Source organism: Boleophthalmus pectinirostris, unplaced genomic scaffold (genome assembly GCF_026225935.1).
Source record: "Boleophthalmus pectinirostris isolate CB_2022bp ecotype Guang Dong unplaced genomic scaffold, ASM2622593v1 HiC_scaffold_16, whole genome shotgun sequence".
Classification (NCBI taxonomy): Eukaryota; Metazoa; Chordata; class Actinopteri; order Gobiiformes; family Gobiidae; genus Boleophthalmus; species Boleophthalmus pectinirostris.
The window spans coordinates 8183220-8204867 of record NW_026571095.1 but is presented as its reverse complement, the minus strand read 5'-3'; the positions used below and the strand labels follow the sequence as shown (position 1 = coordinate 8204867).

General features: G+C 38.2%; 1 protein-coding gene across 1 annotated transcript in view; it reads right to left on the bottom strand.

Annotated features, from left to right (window-relative positions):
* nectin4b (nectin cell adhesion molecule 4b) overlaps positions 1-18033 on the bottom strand; it is a 53105-nt gene extending 35072 nt beyond the window's left edge. The window contains exons 1-3 of the mRNA XM_020922208.2: positions 17662-18033; positions 1720-1920; positions 872-1039 (exon numbers count right to left, since the gene is read on the bottom strand). Of these exons, the coding sequence (XP_020777867.1) occupies positions 872-1039; positions 1720-1920; positions 17662-17713 (421 nt within the window). The 5' untranslated portion in view covers positions 17714-18033. The remainder of the gene's footprint in view (positions 1-871; positions 1040-1719; positions 1921-17661) is intronic.
* Positions 18034-21648: the final 3615 nt, after the last annotated feature.

Sequence of the window (21648 nt, the reverse complement as noted above, 5' to 3'; positions counted from 1 at the left end):
TATTACTCCCTATAACTGTACAACAACTCACCCTTATGGAACAGATAATACTCCCTACTGTACAACAACTCAGCCTTTATGTAACAGATAATACTCCCTACAACTGTACAACAACTCACTCTTATGTAACAGATAATATTCCCTACAACTGTACAACAAGTCACCCTTATGCAACAGTTAATACTCCCTACAACTGTACAACAACTCACCCTTTTGGAACAGATAATACTCCCTACAACTGTACAACAACTCACCCTTTTGGAACAGATAATACTCCCTACAACTGTACAACAACTCACCCTTTTGGAACAGATAATACTCTCTACAACTGCACAACAACCCACCCTTATGGAACAGATAATACTCCCTACAACTGTACAACAACTCACCCTTTTGGAACAGATAATACTCCCTACAACTGTACAACAACACACTCTTATGTAACAGATAATATTTTCAAATTAATCAATTAAAGGTATTGTCTAAAATGTGCGCGATATATGCAATGTACGCAAATTTAGCCTACTTAAAATGTTTTTATTAATGCCAAATAAAATATCCAGCACAAATGATGTATGATAGGCATACATTAATCATTTGTATATTTTACTTTACACTCATATTTAGGTTGCAGGACTGCAGTTTAACATTCCACCTGCCCGCTTCCACATTATGCACTCCTGCGCCCGTAATGCGCTTTCAAAATGTATCCCGCACCACACTGTTTTGCTTTGGGTCCAGTGGGACCCATGGAAAGCCTGCAGGAGTGCAGGGCTCTAAAAAGCAACACAATGTACATTTAAAGAAAATTCTATGAATGAGTGTGTGTGTGTGTCCAAACTTTAGATGGTTGTGTGTGTGCAGTACTCACTCCAGACAGTGAGGGCGATGGTGCGTTCGAAGTTTCCATTGGGGAAAGTGGAGATGTGGCAGGTGTAAACTCCCTCATCAGACACTTCAGTGCTGGGGATGAGGAGCGCTGAGTTTTCCGTGGGACTGCTGCTCTCAAACCTCACACGGCCTGCGTAACGTCCGAACTCTGCACAGGAGGAAGAGAAGTGTGCATGTTAGCAGCGATGGGACAAGATCACGTTCCACAAGATCTCGTGATGAGTAAAAATTACCACAAGATCAGAGAAAAATTATCTCATGAGATTTTTTTCCATTTAGTTTCCATTTCGACAAAAAAAGACTTAAGGGCTGGTAAGTTACATCTCTTACAAAGCCGTGGTTTTTAAAAAGTAGGTCTGCAATTACAATAAAAATATTGAATACAAAAATGTTAGACCAAAAGAGCAAACAAGATGACACGTTTTTTAAATTATAGTTGTGAAAGTTTCTCTCATTCTTGTGGACCTAATCTCGTGCCTCGTATCAATAATGCACTTTTATTTGTCCATTTTCTTTTTAATGTTAATTTTCTGAAGGTAATCCATACAGGTTTTCTTCTAACTGACAGGGGATTGGCTATAATTTATAAATCTGAAACAAGTTTTGAGTTATTTGGAGTTTAATTTAGTTTGCTTCCTTGCAAGTGTTCATTCATAGTTTTGGAAACTTCACTGAGACTCAAGAAACATAAATGAAAATGTGTGTCCAAACCTGTGACTGGTGGAGTATGTATCACACTGTATTGTTTACATTCAGGACATTATTATTACTGATCAATTGTATTTATTTTAATAAAGACAAAATATGCAGTTCTCTGGGGCTGTTTACCTGTGTGTCCGTCAGTGAAGTGCGCTGTGATCATCTGGTCTTTGGTCCGGTCCGGCAACTCTTTGTACCACGTGACCTGGACCACCTTCTCATCTGGACCCGCCTGGTACCGACAGGGCAGCCTGGTCTGAGAGTCTGAGAGGGAGCGGTGAGATGAACGAGGCTGAGAGGGCTCCACGAACGCGCCACGAGCCAATGATACTGAAGAGGGAAAAATTAAGAGACAGAAGGTTAGGAAAAACAATCAAAATCTCCAACATTATAACAGTAAAGTTTAAGATTTGTATCAGGATTTAAAGATCCAATTGTAACTGAATTATGTAAATGTCGGTTAATGTGCTTGTCTGTTATTCACCAATGACATACTATGCTTTTGTCTGCAGTACAGTGATTCCCAACATTTTTTGTTCCAAGTACCTCTGGAGCTGTATCTGTAATTTGTGTACAGCTTTTTTGGCAAAGAATCAGTTCTTGCCACTTACTTCTATTATCTAATGTTAAAAAAAAAAAGTCATAGTATAGTGGCCATACCGGCTTGTCAAAGTCTCATCTCATCAGATCTCAGAAGCTAAGCAGCCATGCCTGGTTAGTACTTGGATGGGAGACCACTGGGAAAATCAGGAGCCACACTGGAGCTGCCATTGTCAAAAACTGTCATTGTGCCCTTAGGCAAGACACTTCACCCACACTGCCTAGTAAGAAAGTGGAGTGTGTGTGGTCGAAGGGACCAATGGTGCAGATTGATTATTGATACCAGACTAGGGTTGGGCAGTAATACGGTATTACGGTATTACGGTATCCCACGGTAACAAAAAGTGGCAACAGTATCAGTTTCATTACCATCATTTTAAAAATCTGCAACGCAAAAGGACCTAATATAATATTAGAATTTATTGATATCTAAATTTGTTTGCTCAGCACAAATGAATGTGTGGTTGTGTTTTCATTTTAATGTCATTACAATTTAAAACTAATACTGTCTATAATGTTTCTTTTAACTGCGTGGAGAGATGACGTTCAATTAGTTTCGTTCCGTTGTCACTTGATAACTCATAACAGAGACAAAGACAAGATGGCAAGTCAGTTGGTCACCCCCCAAAAAAGTAATTTGGCAGCATTTTGGCTTCTGGCAGAATGACAGGAGAGACGAGTAAATAAACCAACTGACCATACCCATTATGATCTGAGAATACACTGTAGGCTATAGCCTAGGCCATAGCATATATTTTCCTTACTGTATTTGTTATTTATTGTTCTTTTATTATTAGTGTTTTTATTATGAGCCTGTAAGTACTGTTGAGTGTAAGATGCGGTAGGACTGCGTTTTAATTTAGGCTAATTGATTCGTTTTGATTAAGCTGGAAGTGCACTTTAGCCCACCTCGTACAATTTGTTGTTATTTAATTATGTTCTGTACATTTGCACAAATGTTAATAAAAGTTGTTGATGATGTACATGTTTTGTTGATACTTTTCAATATTTTTAGGCAAATATAATGCTTGTTTTTCTGCTTCTGAATGGTATAGGCGCAAGCTACAAAATAATTCTTAATTAGTCAAGATAATACTGTATACCCTGGTAAAATTTGGAATACCACCCAACCTTATATCAGACCAGAAACTCATGTGTGCATATAATTCACTCACATTTCACTGTAATGTGGCTGTATTACGCAAGAATAACATGAAAGAGACGTTTTTATGCACACAAGATAATACATTGTTGACAGAAGAAGTGTACAGTTTTTGGCAGACACTTCACGTAATATTCACTACATTGTTTGCTGTGGATGTCACAACTATAAAGTGAAGAAATAACGATATAATAATAAGTACCATTTGAGATTACACATTCAGCTGTGCATGGTTATTACCAAAAAAGGGTAGAGTAGCCAAAAGGCACCATTACTTAAAAGTCTGACTCATGTTAAATTACAAAAAAGTGAGAAATTAGCCAAGAGCAAAACATCTTCATTGAAAACTATTACTCAAGAAGTTCCCAGAAATTCTGGCTGAAGATGTATAATTAAAAGTTATTTAGGAGAACAAAACTAAGTAATGCACATACAACAGTAACAAAAACAAGACAAACTAAATCATATCTGAAGAAGCGGCACAAAAAAACACAAATGTTTAAATCACTTCATATTGTCAACATGAGAAGAGGAACACAACTTTTACTCAAGTTAAAAGGTGCATTGTGTAACTTTTCTGGTGGGGGTCTGCCAAATGCTCCATGTAGATGTTATTGATTTGTCTGGAATGTTTCACTTTATGGCATTAAACCTTTTTATCTTTACGGAGATTAAACCAGACCAAGTTACAGGTCAGGTCTGTGGAGAGGCGACTCAGAATGTTTTTTTTTCTAGGTATTTTTGAGCTGTAAAACCACCTGTAACTGAATAAATGTAAAGTTGAGCTGTTTAATGTGACACTGTGGAACATTCGAGACAGAGCAATGACATATCCACAGAAACAAGCAGGTGATGGACCCTTCTCCGGAAGTTACACAATGCACCTTTAAGTACCATTTAATGCTACACTGTCAAATATTACTCAAGTAGAACTAAAAGTAGTTTCTCCACCCACATCAAGCTGTAAAACCAACATGATTTACTTGGAAAAACCAGACTACAGAATGACCGGACTTCATGACTCACTGCACTGACTAAAAAAACAGTTTCACTATCGTATCACATTATTACCTTTATCAAACTATATCAAAGGACTCAAATAAAAGTGTGAATGAAACAGGGCTGTAAATTAGTATTATGTTATAGTTATGTCCATTGTCTTCCTTATTGTCAGCTTAATAAAAATGTGAATAATAACAAAAAAAGTATAGAAACTAGATACTCATTTTTCACAGGTATCGTTACAAAAAAAAATCCCATTGACAGGACAGAAATGAAGCTTTTCTGGATGTTTTTAGAATGAGCTGTATCAGAACAAGTACAAGAGCACATAGACTAGTATGTGTACCTACCTGGACCACTGAGGGATTACACACATATAAGACTACAAATAGAAAAGAAAGTACTACCATTTAATGCTAACATTCTAAAGAAAGAATGTTTTTTATTGTCATTATGGTATTAGAATAGGTATTGAGTATCAAGTCTATTTCTTAGTATCAAAATTGAGTTTGAAATGTTAGTATTGTGACTAACTGAAGTATTGTGTACTAGACTGAAATGGTCCAGTCTGACCTCTGTTACTGTGGTTACTTATTCATAAAAACTGCTCAATGATTAGCCTGAAGTCGATATGAGCACGGCATAAGCTTGGGTAGGAAATGTTTTGAGATAAGGGAGTGAAAACTGGGCTAAACCATGAATAAAGCAAGACTAAAGCAGGACTAAACCAGGATTAAAGCAGGAATACAACACGACTACACAGGGACTACACCAGGGCTAAACCAGGACTAAACCAGGAATAAAGCAGGATTAAATCAGCACTAGGCCATGGCTAAATCAGAACTAAACCTAAACCTGGGTTAAACCAGGATTAAACCAGGGTTAAACCAGGGTTAAACCAGGGTTAAACCAGGACTATGCAAGGACTACGCAAGGACTACACATGGACTACACATGGACTACACCCGGACTACATAAGGACTAAAACAGGACTAAAATTGGACTAAACCAGGACTACACAAGGACTACACAAGGACTACACTAGGACTAAACCTGGAATAAAACAGGATTAAATCAGCAATAAACCAGGGCTAAATCAGAAATAAATCTAAACTTGGGCTAAACCAGGACTATGCAAGAACTATACCTGGACTACACCTGGACTACACCAGGACTCAACCAGGACTCAACCAGGACTCAACCAGGACTCAACCAGGACTCAACCAGGACTCAACCAGGACTACACACAGGCTACACCCAGACTACATAAGGACTAAAACAGGACTAAAATTGGACTAAACCAGGAATACACCAGGACTACACCAGGACTAAATCAGGGCTAAATTAGGACTAAACCAGGGAAAAAACTGAATTAAATCAGCACTAAACCAGAGCTAAATCAGAAATAAACTAAAACTAAACTAAACTTGGGCTAAACCAGGACTAAATCACTAAAATGACTATGTGAGAATTACACCTGGACTATAGCTGGACTAAAACAGGACTAAAACAGGACTAAAACAGGACTACGCGAGAACTGGTCCACACCAGAACTACATAAGGACTAAAACCAGGGCTAAAACTGCACTAAATCAGGGCTAAATTAAGACTTAAAAAGGATTTACAAAAAAGGACTAAACTGAGACCACACCAGGACTAAACCTCGGCTAAGTAAGTTAGAGCTAAACCAACATTAAACCAGAAGAAAAACTAGGACTAAACCAGGATTTAACCAGGGCTCTACAAGACAACTACATCAGATCTTAAGTTTAGACTATAATTAAAGCAGAACAGAAACTGGTCTAAACCTAGAAATAATCACATCCAAAATAACACTTCCTTTAACTAAATGTGATTGTTTAGAATGTCTCAGTGATTCTCCTGAAGAGGACGAGCACAGGACACTGACTCATAACGACAGTGCAGACGAGAGGAGACTGCACAGAGGAGCTTTAACAAAGAGATGTTGTGTGGACGAGTCATTAGAGCCCCGGATAAAGACCTGTAGAAAGACTTGATTATGCACCGCAAGAGCATCTTATTAGACTTACTACTTTAAATGCATCTGGGACATTTTCAACTATTACTCTTAGGACAGATAAGGAGACCTACTATGTGTCTGAAGTAAAAGTTAGGCTTGTCACGATCATTTCTGTACTGACTTGACATTCGAATAAAAAAGGTGCACAGTATATTTATCGTCTATTTTTGTTTTCTTATATTTACTCTTAATTTTGTCCAGTGTCTGTTTTCTTTCACTTGTGCAGGTAAATGCTGAAATATCTATAGTCCTGAAAAAGTCTGGATGAGTCCTGGTTGAGTCCTGGTTGAGTCCTGGTTGAGTCCTGGTTGAGTCCTGGTTGAGTCTCAGCCTAGTCCTGGTTCTAATACTACTTTAAGAATCCGTGTATCATTCATTTATTCATTTTTCAAAATAAAACCAAAAATAAGAAAATGAAAAACCACTATTTTTTTCATTATTTGTCTCCAAAACCAAAGTGAAAAAACAGATAATGATTTGTTTTTTCAGTTTTAGATTTTGTGTTTAAATGAATAATGTGAAAAACGGATAACGGTCATTTCCGGTTTCAGTGACTTAATCTGAGTTCCCAGTCTTTTGTGCCGCAAATGGACTGAACCAGGACGAAAACAGGTCTAAACCAGGTCTAAACGAGAAATTAACCAGAAATTAACCAGGTCTAAACCAGAAATGAACCAGAAATGAACCAGAAATGAACCAGGACTAAGCCGGTCTCAGTCTTGGTCTAGTCCCGGTCTGGTACCGATCTCAGTCCTGATCACCCACAAATCTACGTGGATGCACCTCTTGGTCTTGTTTTAGTCCTGGTTCAGTCCATATGCGGCACAAAAGTCTGGCATCTCAGCTTAGGTCACGGAAATGGGAAACGTTATCCGTTATCCGTTTTTTCCATTATTTTCATTTATACACAAAATCAAAAACAAATCATCATCTGTTTTTTCATTTTGATTTTGGAGACAAATAGTTTTGTTGTTTTTTTATTTTGAAAAACACCTGAAAGAATGACACACGGATTTTTAAGCCTTGGTTCAGTCCTTTCAAAGTCAAGTCATTTCAAACTCAGACATACCAATGAATACTTGTTTAGCTGATTTATTCTTGTAACGGTCCCAGTCCTGGTTTGGTTCAGTCCTGGGTTCAGTCCTGGGTTCAGTCCTGGGTTCAGTCCTGGGTTCAGTCCTGGGTTCAGTCCTGGGTTCAGTCCTGGGTTCAGTCCTGGGTTCAGTCCTGGGTTCAGTCCTGGGTTCCTGTGTATGTGGGTCAGTCTGCAGCGCTTCCTTCCTTTTGTCCTGGTCAGATTTTATCTCTCTGTTCCATAAAGAGAAAAAAGACCTGCTGCAAAGTTCACTAACCTGCAAAAAGGGAGAGACTCAAGTGGAACAAAGGAGGAGAGGAGGCGAGAGAATGGGGAGAGCAAGAAAGGAGCATAGAAAAGGTATGAGGGGGTGCAGAGAGGAGAGAGGGCACAGATAAGAGACTGAGGAGATTGAGAACAGACAAACAGAGGAGAAAAGGAGGGGGAAAGAGAGAACGAGAGAATCTTCAGCAGACGGGGAGTGGAGGAGGGCATGGAGAGAGAGAAAGAAAGAGAGCAGAATAAACTCAAGGTGAATAAACTCTTTCACACAAACATCAGTGGTTCTTCAAGACTTTCCTGTTCAGAGTTTCACAGACTGCAGACAGAAGAGAAGACAGGGAGAGAGGAGAGAGCAGGAGGGGGCAATAATAAAAAGACTAACCCCAGACCTGGAGATGGGTCGTCTGACAGGTTTAACCCAGAGATCTTGAAGAACGGGTCAAATGCAGACGACATTTTCTCTAAGGGTACAATAAAGTGCACTTTAACACTAATACCAGTCGGAACCAGGACTGAATCAGGTCTAAGCCAGGACTGAACCAGGTCTAGATCAAGACTGAACCAGGTCTAAATCAAGACTGAACCAGGTCTAGATCAAGACTGAACCAGGTCTAGATCAAGACTGAACCAGGTCTAAAGCAGGACTGAACCAGGTCTAAACCAGGACTGAACCAGGTCTAAACCAGGACTGAACCAGGTCTAAACCAGGACTGAACCAGGTCTAAACCAGGACTGAACCAGGTCTAAACCAGGACTGAACCAGGTCTAAATCAAGGCTGAACCAGGTCTAAATCAGGACTGAACCAGATCTAAGCCAGGACTGAACCAGGTCTAAACCAGGATTGAACTAAGTCTAAACCAGGGCTGAACTGAGTCTAAATCAGAGCTGGACAAGGTCTAAATCAGGGCTGGCCCAGGTCTAAATCAGGGCTGGCCCAGGTCTAAATCAGGGCTGAACCAGGACTCAACCAGAACCCAAACAGGGCTTGACCCAGAAACGACCAGGACTCCACCAGGACTCCACCAGGACTAAACTAGGGCCCACCCAGGACTCCACCCAGGACTCCACCCAGGACTCCACCCAGGACTAAACCCCAGGATTAAACTAGGACTAAACTAGGACTAAACCAGGACTCCACCAGGACTCCACTAGGATCCAAACAGAACTCTACGAGGACTAAATTAGGACTCCATTAGGACACCATTAGGACTCCACCAGGACTTCACCAGGCGTCTAAATCAGAGGTCTAAACCAAGATTATTTAATAGGTCTTAACCAGGACTAACCAGGACCAAATATAGACCAGTAAACAAAACAACTGCACTGGATGATTAAACTGGGACTAAACCGGGACTAAATCAGGTCGAACATAGTCCTGTTTTGGTCATGATTCAGCAGTTGTTTTGAACCTGGTTTCAGAGACAATGTCCAGGGCTTAACGGAAGAGTTGATGTGTGGCGGCACTGTCTGACCTGTCAATCATCTGGGATCAGCTTTGTTAGTGTAATGTCCTGTCTGCCAACTGTGGGTCACGTGACAATAAGCTGTCAAGGAAATCTCAAATCAAAACATCAACGCACGAAATGAGAAATAAAGAGCTTTGACGAGGTTTAAATGTCTGACACTGATGAAATTGTGAGCTTTTAGTCATGTTGTAATGTTGTTCCCTCCTCAAAAACAAACCTGGAGTTGCATTTTGTTTCATTCACAAAAGCATTTGCAACAGTTCATTAACCAGAAAACTTGACAAAAAGACTGGAACATAAACTGACAAAGAATGTGTTTGTATTAGAGTGTGGATCAGGGCGAATTTTTCTGTTCCAGCCCAGCCCGCGTCCGATAGAGCAGTGATTAAATCCGACCCAAGCCCAACACAATTAAAAATCACACTATTTTCATGGGCTGACTAATGATACACGTAGGATATTGTTTGTGTGGCCTCTAACGAACACAGAGACAAAAAAAAAAAAAACGCAAATTCAGGATATAGCAAAAATAATAAGACTTTATTCCTCACTTCTTGTAAAGTTGTAAATTTAAAGTGCCGCATCTCACCCACATTATCCATTGAAATTGTCCTCTCCAAATAATGACATCCAGGCCACAAAACCGTGCTGTGAATCCAGTTAAAGGCGTTCTTTGAAAATAAAAAGGCGAGATGACTCCTCACGTGTGCCCATTTACATCGACACAGAGCATGGATCAAGGTGAAGCTGCAGATTATATAATATAATAATTATATAATAATGACTCTACGTCCTGTGGATTTTATCGCCAAACTTCTACGCATTAAAAATCATGTATCTGAAGTATTTCACCACATTTCACAAGTAATCTTTTGACAGTTTTGACTTTTATCTAAACCAGAAGTGCAGTGCTTTAATCTTTGAACACTTAAGAGTTAAACTGAGTGGTTTTACTGTAGACAGGAAACAGCTGATGTGCTGATGTATCCAAGTCCGACCCAAGCCCGACTTAGGCTGTATGATGATTATATGATGATGGTCTGAACAGAAGATGTAAAATGGAAATCTGCATGTGTGGAATTCAATTGGGTAATAACGCTAGGTGGTGATGTATGTGATGTAAACGTGTACACAACGTGAGCAAATGTGACCAGAGTTTTGCGTCTTGGGCAGTGTAGACGGAAACACTACGGTGGAGCGTATTCAACTTTTCAACTCTGGAGGATGGTTTCAGATTTTTGCGTTTTTAAGCCCCAAAAATGCCATCACCGTCTAAACGAAAAGCAGTTCCAATGAAATATTTTGTTGGTTTTACCCACAAGTGTTCCAAGTGTTCTAAATAATTGTCTGAACCCTTCCGTCCCTTCGGACTTCGGTCGGCTTTCCGTCGGGTTTCCATGTTCCAGTTTGCACAGATCTAAACTACAGGGTTAGCATTTTGTTTATTATTATTTATTTAAACAAGGACAGTGCACAGAAAACATTAAACTCTGAGAGAAAAGATGCTCTGCTCCAGATTTAGCTACAAGCTCCTTTCCATCTGCAGTTCTTGGGCAGGTACAAAATACATTAAGGAAACTATATACACAACAACAATTAATCATTAACAGTGTCTCCTTAAAATAACCACTATCCACTTCATCATTAAAACAATCAAAACTAATTAATTCCAATTTCCATAAATAGAAGATTTCAAATTCATTATTATCTTCTAAAAATGCTGAATAAGACCAGAAATTCTGAGGAGGAAATCATCGTAAAAAGCTTGCTAATTGCGTCCATTCAAATTACGATTGTGAGTCAATTGATACTTTGCAGTTATATCATTCTGAGGGTGTTCTACATGTATGTCTATTGACGGAATGCTCACCAGTTGCCATGGAGACAAACAAACACAGACAATTAAGTTTTAAGACTGTCTGAAAACTCTGAAAAGGAATTACAAAATGGAGCCTGTGATAAATCATCCCTGTTTGGACAGACTGTGTTAAAACAAAGATTAGATTAAAGTCTAATACAGCTTCTGACAGAGCAGTGCTTCCAGTTAGCATCACACCCCCAGCGACAAAGTACATGACATCAGCAACAAAGTATCAAAAATGATTCATTTGGAAACAGTCCACGTCGTAATTGATTCATTAATTAATCTGTTTAATCTCCATCACGAGACAAAGGAGGGAGGGGTCGGACCAGATGAAAACAGGAAGTGCTGAAATGTTTCGTGATTCCGCCTCCTCCTTCTTCTCCTCAGAAACATGAGAAGAAGAATGCCACACATCCACATTCTGAAACAGCCTCTGGGAACAGCAAAAACACACTGCACTACACCAAGCTCACACTATACATCCGATCATTGAGTTACACAGAAATATTTAAGAATTCTGCTTAAAATAAAACCAATCGTAGTGCCGTCACGATACTAACATTTCAAAAGAACACACTTGATACTCAATACCGATTCTGATACTATGATAATAATAAAAACACTTCTTTCTTTAGACAAATCATAGTACTTTCTTTTCTATTCCCATGTGCTCTTATACTTTTTCTGATACAGCTCAAGATCATTCTAAAGCTATTCAGGAAAGGTTCCATTCTGTCCCGAGAGTGTGACTTTTTTAAGGCCTCTGTGATGCCTTTGAACGTTTAATATTTGAATTTTTCATCTAAAATGAATGGAAAATAAACATACATTTATAGGGAGCATATTACGCTATTTTAAACTGTTCTAATCTTGTTTCCTCATCGCAAACATACCTGGAGTTGTGTTTTGTTTCATTCATACCTTTAACACACAAACCCTGCATATTTAGCCTAAGTTCTCCTCTCAAACAGAAAACAGTGTTCCACCTTGTGATGTCACCTAGTGGTAATACCAGAAATGCTCCACTGTGTTTAAACTCCATACACCTTCACATTTGGATGATTTCAGTCCTGGAAATGCCCATCTCTACTGAACAAAAGGTAAAAGCAGCTGTTATCTTGAAAACTACCCCTTCATGACATCACAGGGTGGAACAGAGCATTTTGCGCTTTGGGGATATAGACAGACTAATAATAAAGGATTACTCAAACATGTGCGCATGAAACAAAACACAACTCCAGGTCTGTTTTTGAGGAGGTAACAAACAACATTATAACATTGTGTTTTTTGGTATATTTTACTAAATTATTTTGTTACAGAGCTACAGTTTTGTTGCTTGTTCAGAGGAAGGAAACATGTTTATGCAACACATCTGACATTTTTACTGCTTTGAGAATTGAAATGTTTGTGTTTCTTATTCACTTTGCACAAGAAGTGGTTTAACAAACACTTTTAGTATCACAGTCATGATTTAGACTTTATTTTTTATTGAACCATATCAAATTGATTAGAAATATATCGTATCGTACAGAAAGTTCACTGTATAGACATACGTATCGTATTGTGGCCTATGTATAGAGGTATGTATCATATCGGCAACTTCTTAATGATGCCCAACCCAAATTAGGGGTGTAAGGGTGCACAAAAATCATGGTTCAGTATGTACCTTGTTTTTGAGGTCACGGTTTGGTTCATTCTCGGTATAGTATGGGAACAAAATGCTAAACCATTTGCTTGTTGTTTATTTGTGTGTTTATTAAACCAAAAATGTGTTTTACCATTACAAACGGGAAAATTAAATAAATGCAAAGTGCTGTGTGGTAACGCTAATAAGTTAAATCAAATATTCTAAAATAAGCAACTAATGTATGAAATATTATAAAAAATAAATTCCTTGTAAACAGTACACAAAATTTTCAAAAAGTAAAGGGCAGCACTAACAGTTCCAGCATGAAGTTTTACACAATATTTCACACCGGAGAAAGGCGAGAGAGAGGACTGGGGCGCGACAACCGTAGTATTGCGAGGATTCACGTGGTTCAGAAGGATATAGTCATGGCATGGCACAGCATGCAATTGTTGTTAAGGCGTTGCCCTAACTATAAAGTGTTGCAGGAAACACTGCCACCCCAATCACGGACGAGGTCCCTCATGAATATTAATGAGCCGAGCCTTCTGCATAGCTGCACATGTAATGGTGGAATATAAACACACACAATTTGCGTGAACTCACTCATGCATAGCCCTGCATCAAACCGAACGTTCTGTATGAAACAGTTCGGCACGAACACATGTACCGTTACACCCCTAGTATAAACAGATCAATATATGATCGTTTAAACAAAAAGGTCAAAACAAAAACTATCCTGATTTTCTTCTAATGTCAGTCATGTATGCCGCAATGTAATTTTTACAGCTTAAATCAACACCAGTTTAATAAATGTGTAGCTGCATTAGTTCTAGTTAGGGTCTGCTGACATCCAAAGAGTCTTTTGTTCATCTGTCATTATCTTCACACACCTGAGACACCATCAGATCCTTTAGAAAAACACACTACACAAACTCATTAACTCCCTGTAGTGTTCTCCCTGTGTGTCACTCTTGTAATTACTCAAAAAGTCTTAAACTAAAGACTGGATCTAACGTCTAGAATGTGAAAGCTGACGGGTCGGACCACTCACATCACGTAAACATCGTTAGCATCATTACGCCTGTCCCGATCGATTTAACGTTCACTTGATATTTTGTGGCTGATGTCATCAACACTCCTTGGGGGTGTGATGCTAACTGCAGGCTCTGCTCTGTCTGAAGCTCTGTTGCTCAAATTAGACTTAATCTGATCTTTACTTTAACACAAGCGGACCATAAAGAGCTGACTTACTTGGAATTACAACAACGGTTCTGATTTTTGCTGTCAAACAAGTCTTTCACACCTAAAGTCACAGTTGCAAGTTACTTAACATTATGCCGACAGTTTTTCAGTTGGTCACTCTCACTTTTTTTTGTTGAAAATCAGACTCCTAAACAGAAACGTGAATGCTCAGACTGATCACAGACTCTTTAAATCAATTTTTTGGACAATCTTAAATCTTTACCGGTGTTTGCTAAGGTAGGCATTGTGTCGCCATGGAAACTCCTACACATTTCACCATTAGAGATATATGTAGAACCCCCTAGCATGATGTCAAGTGTAAATAATGTCTCAAATGAAAGCTCACAGATTTAGACAACTAGTTAACACTACCAAAACTTTTTTTTTAATTAAATAATTTATAACTGTACTTCCTGACGGGGACACTGGCAGCAGATATGATGACGTACATAGAGGTCATTACATAACTGTTACCGAACAACCATCATGTTAAAAAGGGCCAAAAAGTATCGAGATTGTTATTATAGAATTGGTGATGAGTTAATTCATTCAGTCATTTTCGGTGTTAGTGATATAGAGGTATTCTGATTTACAACTTACCACTACTTCCTGCATTTTTGTACCTTTTTCCTCAACTGTTTCCCACAAACTGCCACTTAAAGGTGCATTGTGTAACTTTTCTGGTGGAGGATTTCTCAAATGTTTTTCTCCATGGAGATGTTATTGCTTTCTCAGAAATGTTTCACAGTATGGCATTAAACCCTTCTATCTTCATGGAGACCAAACCAGACGTAGGCGTGTATGGTGGAGTTATTTAATGTATGTTTAATGTAATACTGCGGAACATTCCAGGCATAGCAATGACATCTCCATAGAAACAAGCAGGTGACAAAAAAGTGACATAGTGCAGCTTTAACTGATGTAAAACTATGACACATATGTATTACAGGTACGATCCCACCAGACCAAGTCATACTCCAAAATATCTAAAAACCATGATTTTCTCCTGAGAGCACAGTGTTTGAACAAAAGTCATTAATGGATTAAGTGATTTTGTACTAATGCAATAATTGGTTTCACAAATAAAGCGTGGGGAGGATTTCAGCAGCAACTTCCTGAAATGAATTAAACTCTAATTATTACCAGAATTAACTTAAAACCACTTTTAGACGGAAATGAGCATCCTTTTTTAATAACTATGGTGCCAACTTTCTTTTTCCATACAAAGTTCTGTACTGGTCATGTAAATATGTTATTTTGTCAAAGTACGTTCAATCAAAATGTGAATCAACTGCAGGTCGTATATTACACAAACTAATTCTTGTAAGCCATGTTAGAATGTTGTTGCCGCCTCAGAAACAGACCTGGAGTTGTGTTTTGTTTCATTTGCACATGTTTAAGTAACACTTTATTATTAGTCTGTCTACGACTCCAGAGGTCAAAATGCTATGTTTTCAAGTTAACAGCTCCTTTTACATTTTCAGTAGAAACTGGCAATTCCAGGGCTCAAATGGTGTATGAAGTTTAAAAACACAGTGGAGCACTTTCTGTATTACCACATGACATCAAGGTGGAACAAAATGTTTTCAGTTTCAGAGAAGCTTAAATATACAGGATTTGTGTGAATGAAACAAAACACAATTCCAGTTCTGTTTGTGATGGAGAAACATTAGAACACAGATCAGAAAATTGCACAATATTTGCACTTTAACTTGTAACTGCACAAACCACTTCACATCGTTTCCTCACTGTGGCACGCGATGGCATTTAAAATATGTTCTCTACATTAACCTTATCAGATATCTGTGTGGAAAATGTATCTCTGCACCTTTCTCATGCAGCTTCTCAGTGAGATTAAGTTTTGGTATGTGTCTGACCTGCCTAAAGGAAATAGGACTCTTGTAATCACAGGGTTAGAAGAAGTTCATCTCACTACACATTACTAATAGTCATAATAAAACTATTACCTACGTTAGCAGTTTGATATTACAGACGTTAGAAGTTTGATGTTAATTACTGGAAATTATAAGTGGAAATGGTTTCAAAAGAAATAGATTAAATAAATTACAAAGGCATCTGTGTCCCAAGATATGAGACAAATGTTCAAATCAAACATAGAGCTACCAGTGAAAATTCTAAAGCTGATTTAATCTTAATTACAAAAATATGGGACAGGATGGCCAAGTTGTTTATGTTCTAAATTGGTGTTTTGGTTCGAGACAATTATCCATTCAGAAAGAGTTGGTTTAAACCTGAAGTGCCTCTCTCTGATCTGAATGGTCACTACCTAAACCCCAGCACCTGCACCAAGCATGAGTCAGTGCTAGTGCAGCCTCTGCAGCTCAGAGAGGGAATTATGAACATTGAGCTTCCGCATGAGGCATGTGAGCATGTGATACTGAGAAAAACCTGTATGTGTCCTGTGTTTGCAGGTTTAGGCAGTACAGGCTACATACAGCTCCCTTGTAGGTGCACTAGGTAACTTCTAAGGTCTACTGCTAACTTGTCTCCATGGAGATGTAATTTATTTGCGTGGAATGTTCCTCAGTATGGCATTAAAGATATTTGCTTTGCATTTGTTCAATTACAGATGTTTTACAGCTCAAAAATGTCATGAAAACCAGTAATTCGTAATATGTGCAGGCTTGGGCCTTCATAAATCTGACCACTAACTTGTCTCCATTACTCTAATCAAGTTTATTTATATACTGTATTTTTCGGACTATATGGCGCACTTAAAATCCTTCAATTTTTTCAAAAATCATGGTACACGGCACTCAAAAATCTGTCAAAATGTTTTAGTAAGCTACGAAGCTGCACCGTTTGATGGATTGTCGGGGCATTATGGCTACCATAGTGAGGAGTCTCATGGAGTAAAGCCCAATTTACAGTCCTTAGTTCGACAAAAGCTGAAAGCATCAGCATCCAATGGATCGTGGACACCTGGGGTAAGGAATCAGTCTCAAGTGTCGTCCGTTTGTTTCGCTTAATGCACCTTATAATCCGGTGCTCTTTATAGTCTGAAAAATACGGGACTGTGAAAGATTCAAAACAAAACTGTAACATCTCCATGGTGACAAGTATAGCGAAAAAGGTACACAGTGCATCTTTAAGGTGGAATTCATATGTTAGAAAATTGACAAAGAAAACCGGTCTCCCCAATTTCAGACCAATTTAACTATAGATTATAAAACTACGTGGGGCCCCAGGGCTGGGTGCGTCTGGGGCCCTGAAGTGTGCAGTGACGCCTTTGCGCAAATAGCACGTTGAGGACAGTATGAACCTGCTTATTTAGGAACCAGTTTAAGCTCAGCAAAGCAGCTAAAACAAAACAAAACATCACACTGAACAGAGCATAAAAGCAACTGCAAATTACCTGGCGACACACAGAACTAGAAAAATGAAAGTAATACCATACAAAAAATAAAATATATATATATATGTATATATGTTGTATGCCAAATGTAGTTCAACATAAATAAACACGGATTCTGTTCAACGAATCTACAGAAAAAAAATAAATAAAACATGTTAAAATGAGCTACATTAAGAATTTCAGACTACGTAAAACAAGTAAAACAGCATTGCAGTAAGCCTCTAATGCATAGATTAGCTTAACAAGAAGGAGTTAATGAGTGAGATAAAGTGAGTTAAAGATAGTGTTAAAAGTTAAGTTGTGAATGAAGCCGCTAGGTGCCAAACTTACCGTAAAGTAGTAGTAGCAACAGCGGGCACGTCTTTTTTGTACACAAATCCATCGTCAAACTAAATTTAAAATCGACTCCAGTCAAACGTATCTCTCCTTTCAAAGATCTTTACAGAAATCTCATTGGAGAAGCCGTGAAAGTCCGTAATGCAGAGTTTTAAGCGAAAGTTATTCCCAAAATCGCTATCAAACCAAAACCACGTTGCTCCAAAGTCCGCGATTTCTCTACACGTGCTAAAAATGTGCAGCTATTGTTATGAAAACGGCAGAAATCTGCAAAATTGAAAATGCTTGTGTATCTGTCCGAATCGCGTTGTCCTGGCTAAACTAAGCTCAAACGTCTTCAGTCGCTGGAGGACACGAGCAGACTGTACGCACGCAGGTAAGCACTGACACCTGTCGCACTAAGCCCCGCCCCCTCCTGCAGGTGTCTTTGCGTGCAGGTATTTTCAGAGCGGACACAAGACCCACTATTTCTAGTTTGAACGCGTGGGTGAGCACAGGAGAGATCTCAGCTGAATGATTTGGCAATAGGCTAACACAGAAAAGTGTGTTACGACCAAAAACAGACAGGAAGTAGTCCAAGCTAACAAATGACTTTAAAACAGAAGACAATGCTAGCGCAAGGTCTGTATTGCAGTCACCTTTGACCTTTTAGTTGCAACATTTTTGATGAGTTTTTCAAACCTGAGTAGACGGCTAAAGTTTATAAAACTTTGCCCACAGCAGGTAAGATAATGTGAGAAACTTGTAGCTAGACGAGTTTACAACATCCATAAGTAATAAAATAGTAGATAGCCTACAGCATAGCCGATTTGCGTGCACTAGCCTTTTACTCCTCCTTCCACTACTACTACTACTACTACTACTACTACTATAGGCCTTTACTACTATACTACTACTACTACTACAGGGCCTATACTACTGCTACTACTACTACTACTACTACTACTACTATTACTACTATAGGCCTATACTACTATACTACTACAACTACAATAGGGCCTATACTACTACAGCTTCTACTACTGCAATAGGCCTATAGTACTACTACTACCATAGGGCCTATACTACTACTACTTCTACTACTACTGCTATTACTACTACTACTACTACTATAGGCCTATACTACTATGACGACGACGATTACTACTACTACTACTGTTACAACTACTTCTACAACTATAGGCTACTACAAATAGGCCTGATTTTATATATATATATATATATATATATATATATATATATATATATATATATATATATATATATATATATATATATATATATATATATATAATATTAAAGTAATGTTGTAAAAAGTAAAAAATCAGGTACTTTCAATCCAGTCCACTTTATTTCTATAGCACATCTTATAAACACTACAGTTTTCAAAGTGCTGCAAAGTAAATTATGAATAAAACATTAAATCAAAAGTATTAAAATGCATAAAGCTCTCTGGTTTTAAGTCTCGGACCTCATTTTTCGCAGGTATCCATACTCAAAAAAAAGTCACATTTACAGAACAGAATAGCACATAGATTAGTTATACGCCCATGGACCACTGAGGGATTAAACACATATAAGGCCACATTGGAATAAAAAAAGAAAGCACTGCAATTTAAAACTGAAAATTACAAACTGTTGTCTACATAAAGCATGTTTTTATTAGTAATTCTAGTATCGTGACAACACTACATTGAAATACAGACTCAAAATAAACTGTTTTGCGTGCCAGCATACAAAATACCAGGGACATTTGCAATATTGGCCTATGCACACCTGCCTATCACAACAATCATTATGAAATTCCCATACACCAATAAGGAACTCCAGTAACACAACTCATCGACAGTGTTACTTAAACAGGTTTGCACAAAGTTACCCAACATTCAAATGAGAGACCGTTGGTTATTAAAGCATTGTAGTTTTGTTTTTGACCCGGGGCAAAACAGACGTGAGGAAGCAGCCGTAGTGAGACCCGTAATTACCTAATACAAAGCAGAGCGACGCCCCCTAGCGGTACAAACACGGACTAACTGTGTGACTGCCCTCCATTATTTAGATAGACGATCATTCCTGCATTACTCAACGTGCTAAAGATTTTTTTTAGAAAGATTTTTTTAAAGAAAAAAAAAGGTATCTGCACTTTACTTAAAGGTGCACTATGTAACTTTTCTGGTGGTTCCACTTCCATGGGTGGAGGGTGATGTTATTGCTTTGCCTGGGAGGTTCCACAATATGGCATTAAACTAATATAATAGAATTTTTTATTTGAAAATTTTGAGTTTTTATTTCTCAAAACTATCTTAAAAACATGCATTCCTACCATGAGGTGAGCAGACCCAGTTCTCCTCAGATCTGACCTGTAACTTGGCCTGGTGATGTGGCTGCTTGTTTTCATGAAGATTGTTAAATTAAACTCCATGTTGTAGAACATTCAATTTCAGTTCAATTAAATTTTCTTATTAAAATAAATGTTTAATAATAGTTTTGCTTAAACACTGAATCCAGAACAAGCATAATGTATATAATAATAACAACACAATTTTAAATAAATAATATCTCTATAGCCTATCTGTAGCTGGCAGGCAGCTTTAATAGATATTTGATATGATCTTGCGGGCCAAATAAAATTATATCTCAGGCCAAATTTGGCCCCCAGGCCTGAGTTTGACTTGGCTGATCTACCATCTACGAGAAAAGTTACACAGTGCAGCTTTAAGTAGATTCTACAGTGGATACTTTTACTTTGACTTCACTACAAGTTTTTGACCTCAAGTCCGAGTCAAGTCCCAAGTCAAATACAGGCAAGTCCAAGTTGAGTCTCAAGTCACTGGCCCATAAGTCCAAGTCAAGTCAAAGCAGACGACTTGGACTTGCAGTTTAAAGACGTCATTTCACGTCTTTAAACCAAAGTACCAAATATAGCTTAGATTTTTGCAATTTATTTGACTTTTAAGATAAATTGTGCTTATAAAGTCATAGTACATTTATATGTATGAGTATTTATAAAGTATATAAGAGTTGTAGAAATTAATTCAGTTAATTTTTCCTTTTTAAATGTTTTGACAAGATCTTATTGTGAATCATTATGGTCACAATAGAAAGAATTCAGATTTAAAAGAGCTTCAAGTTTTCTCAAGTCACAGGCCTCAAATCCGAGTCAAGTACCAAGTCATTGACCTTCAAGTCCAAGTTGAGACCCAAGTCTTAGCCCATTTTATCAAGTCAAGACTCAAGTCCTAAAAATAGTGATTCAAGTCTCACTTGAGTCCAAGTCACAACTTGCAAGTCCCCACCTCTGCATTTGAGAGCAGGTATCTGTACTTTCTACTCCACTATCTTTTTAAACAGGACTGAAGTAATGCCCCCTAGTGGTACTAACACGGACTAGCTGTGTGTCCTCCATGATCAGATCAGATGTGAACAGATGATAGTTCTGCTCTGCTCCTCGTGCTCCAGATGTTTTGACACACAGAGGAAGCTGCAGTGTGATGTGGCCGGGACTTACAGGTGAAAATACACAAGTGCAGACTCGTGTTTGTGGCTGTGTCAACATGACATGTTTAGACTTTCCCTCTGGAATTACTGGCACACTTCTACTACTACTCGTTCTACTACTGTTACTGGTACTACTACTGTTATGACTAGTATTTCTACTACTACTGTTATGACTACTACTATTACTACTACTTCTACTACTACTACTGCTGCTGCTACTACTGCTGTTGCTACTACTACTACTACTGCTACTATTACTACTACTATGACAATAGTTAATACGAACCTATAGAACAACAACAAATACTACTACTACTACTACTACTACTATTTTCTACTACTACTACTACTATTCCTACTGCTACTACTACTGCTGCTACTACAACTACTACTACTAATGCTGCAGCTACTACTACTACTACTACTGCTGCTACTACTCCTATTACTATACAATAACAATGATTAATGTTACTGCTATACTAC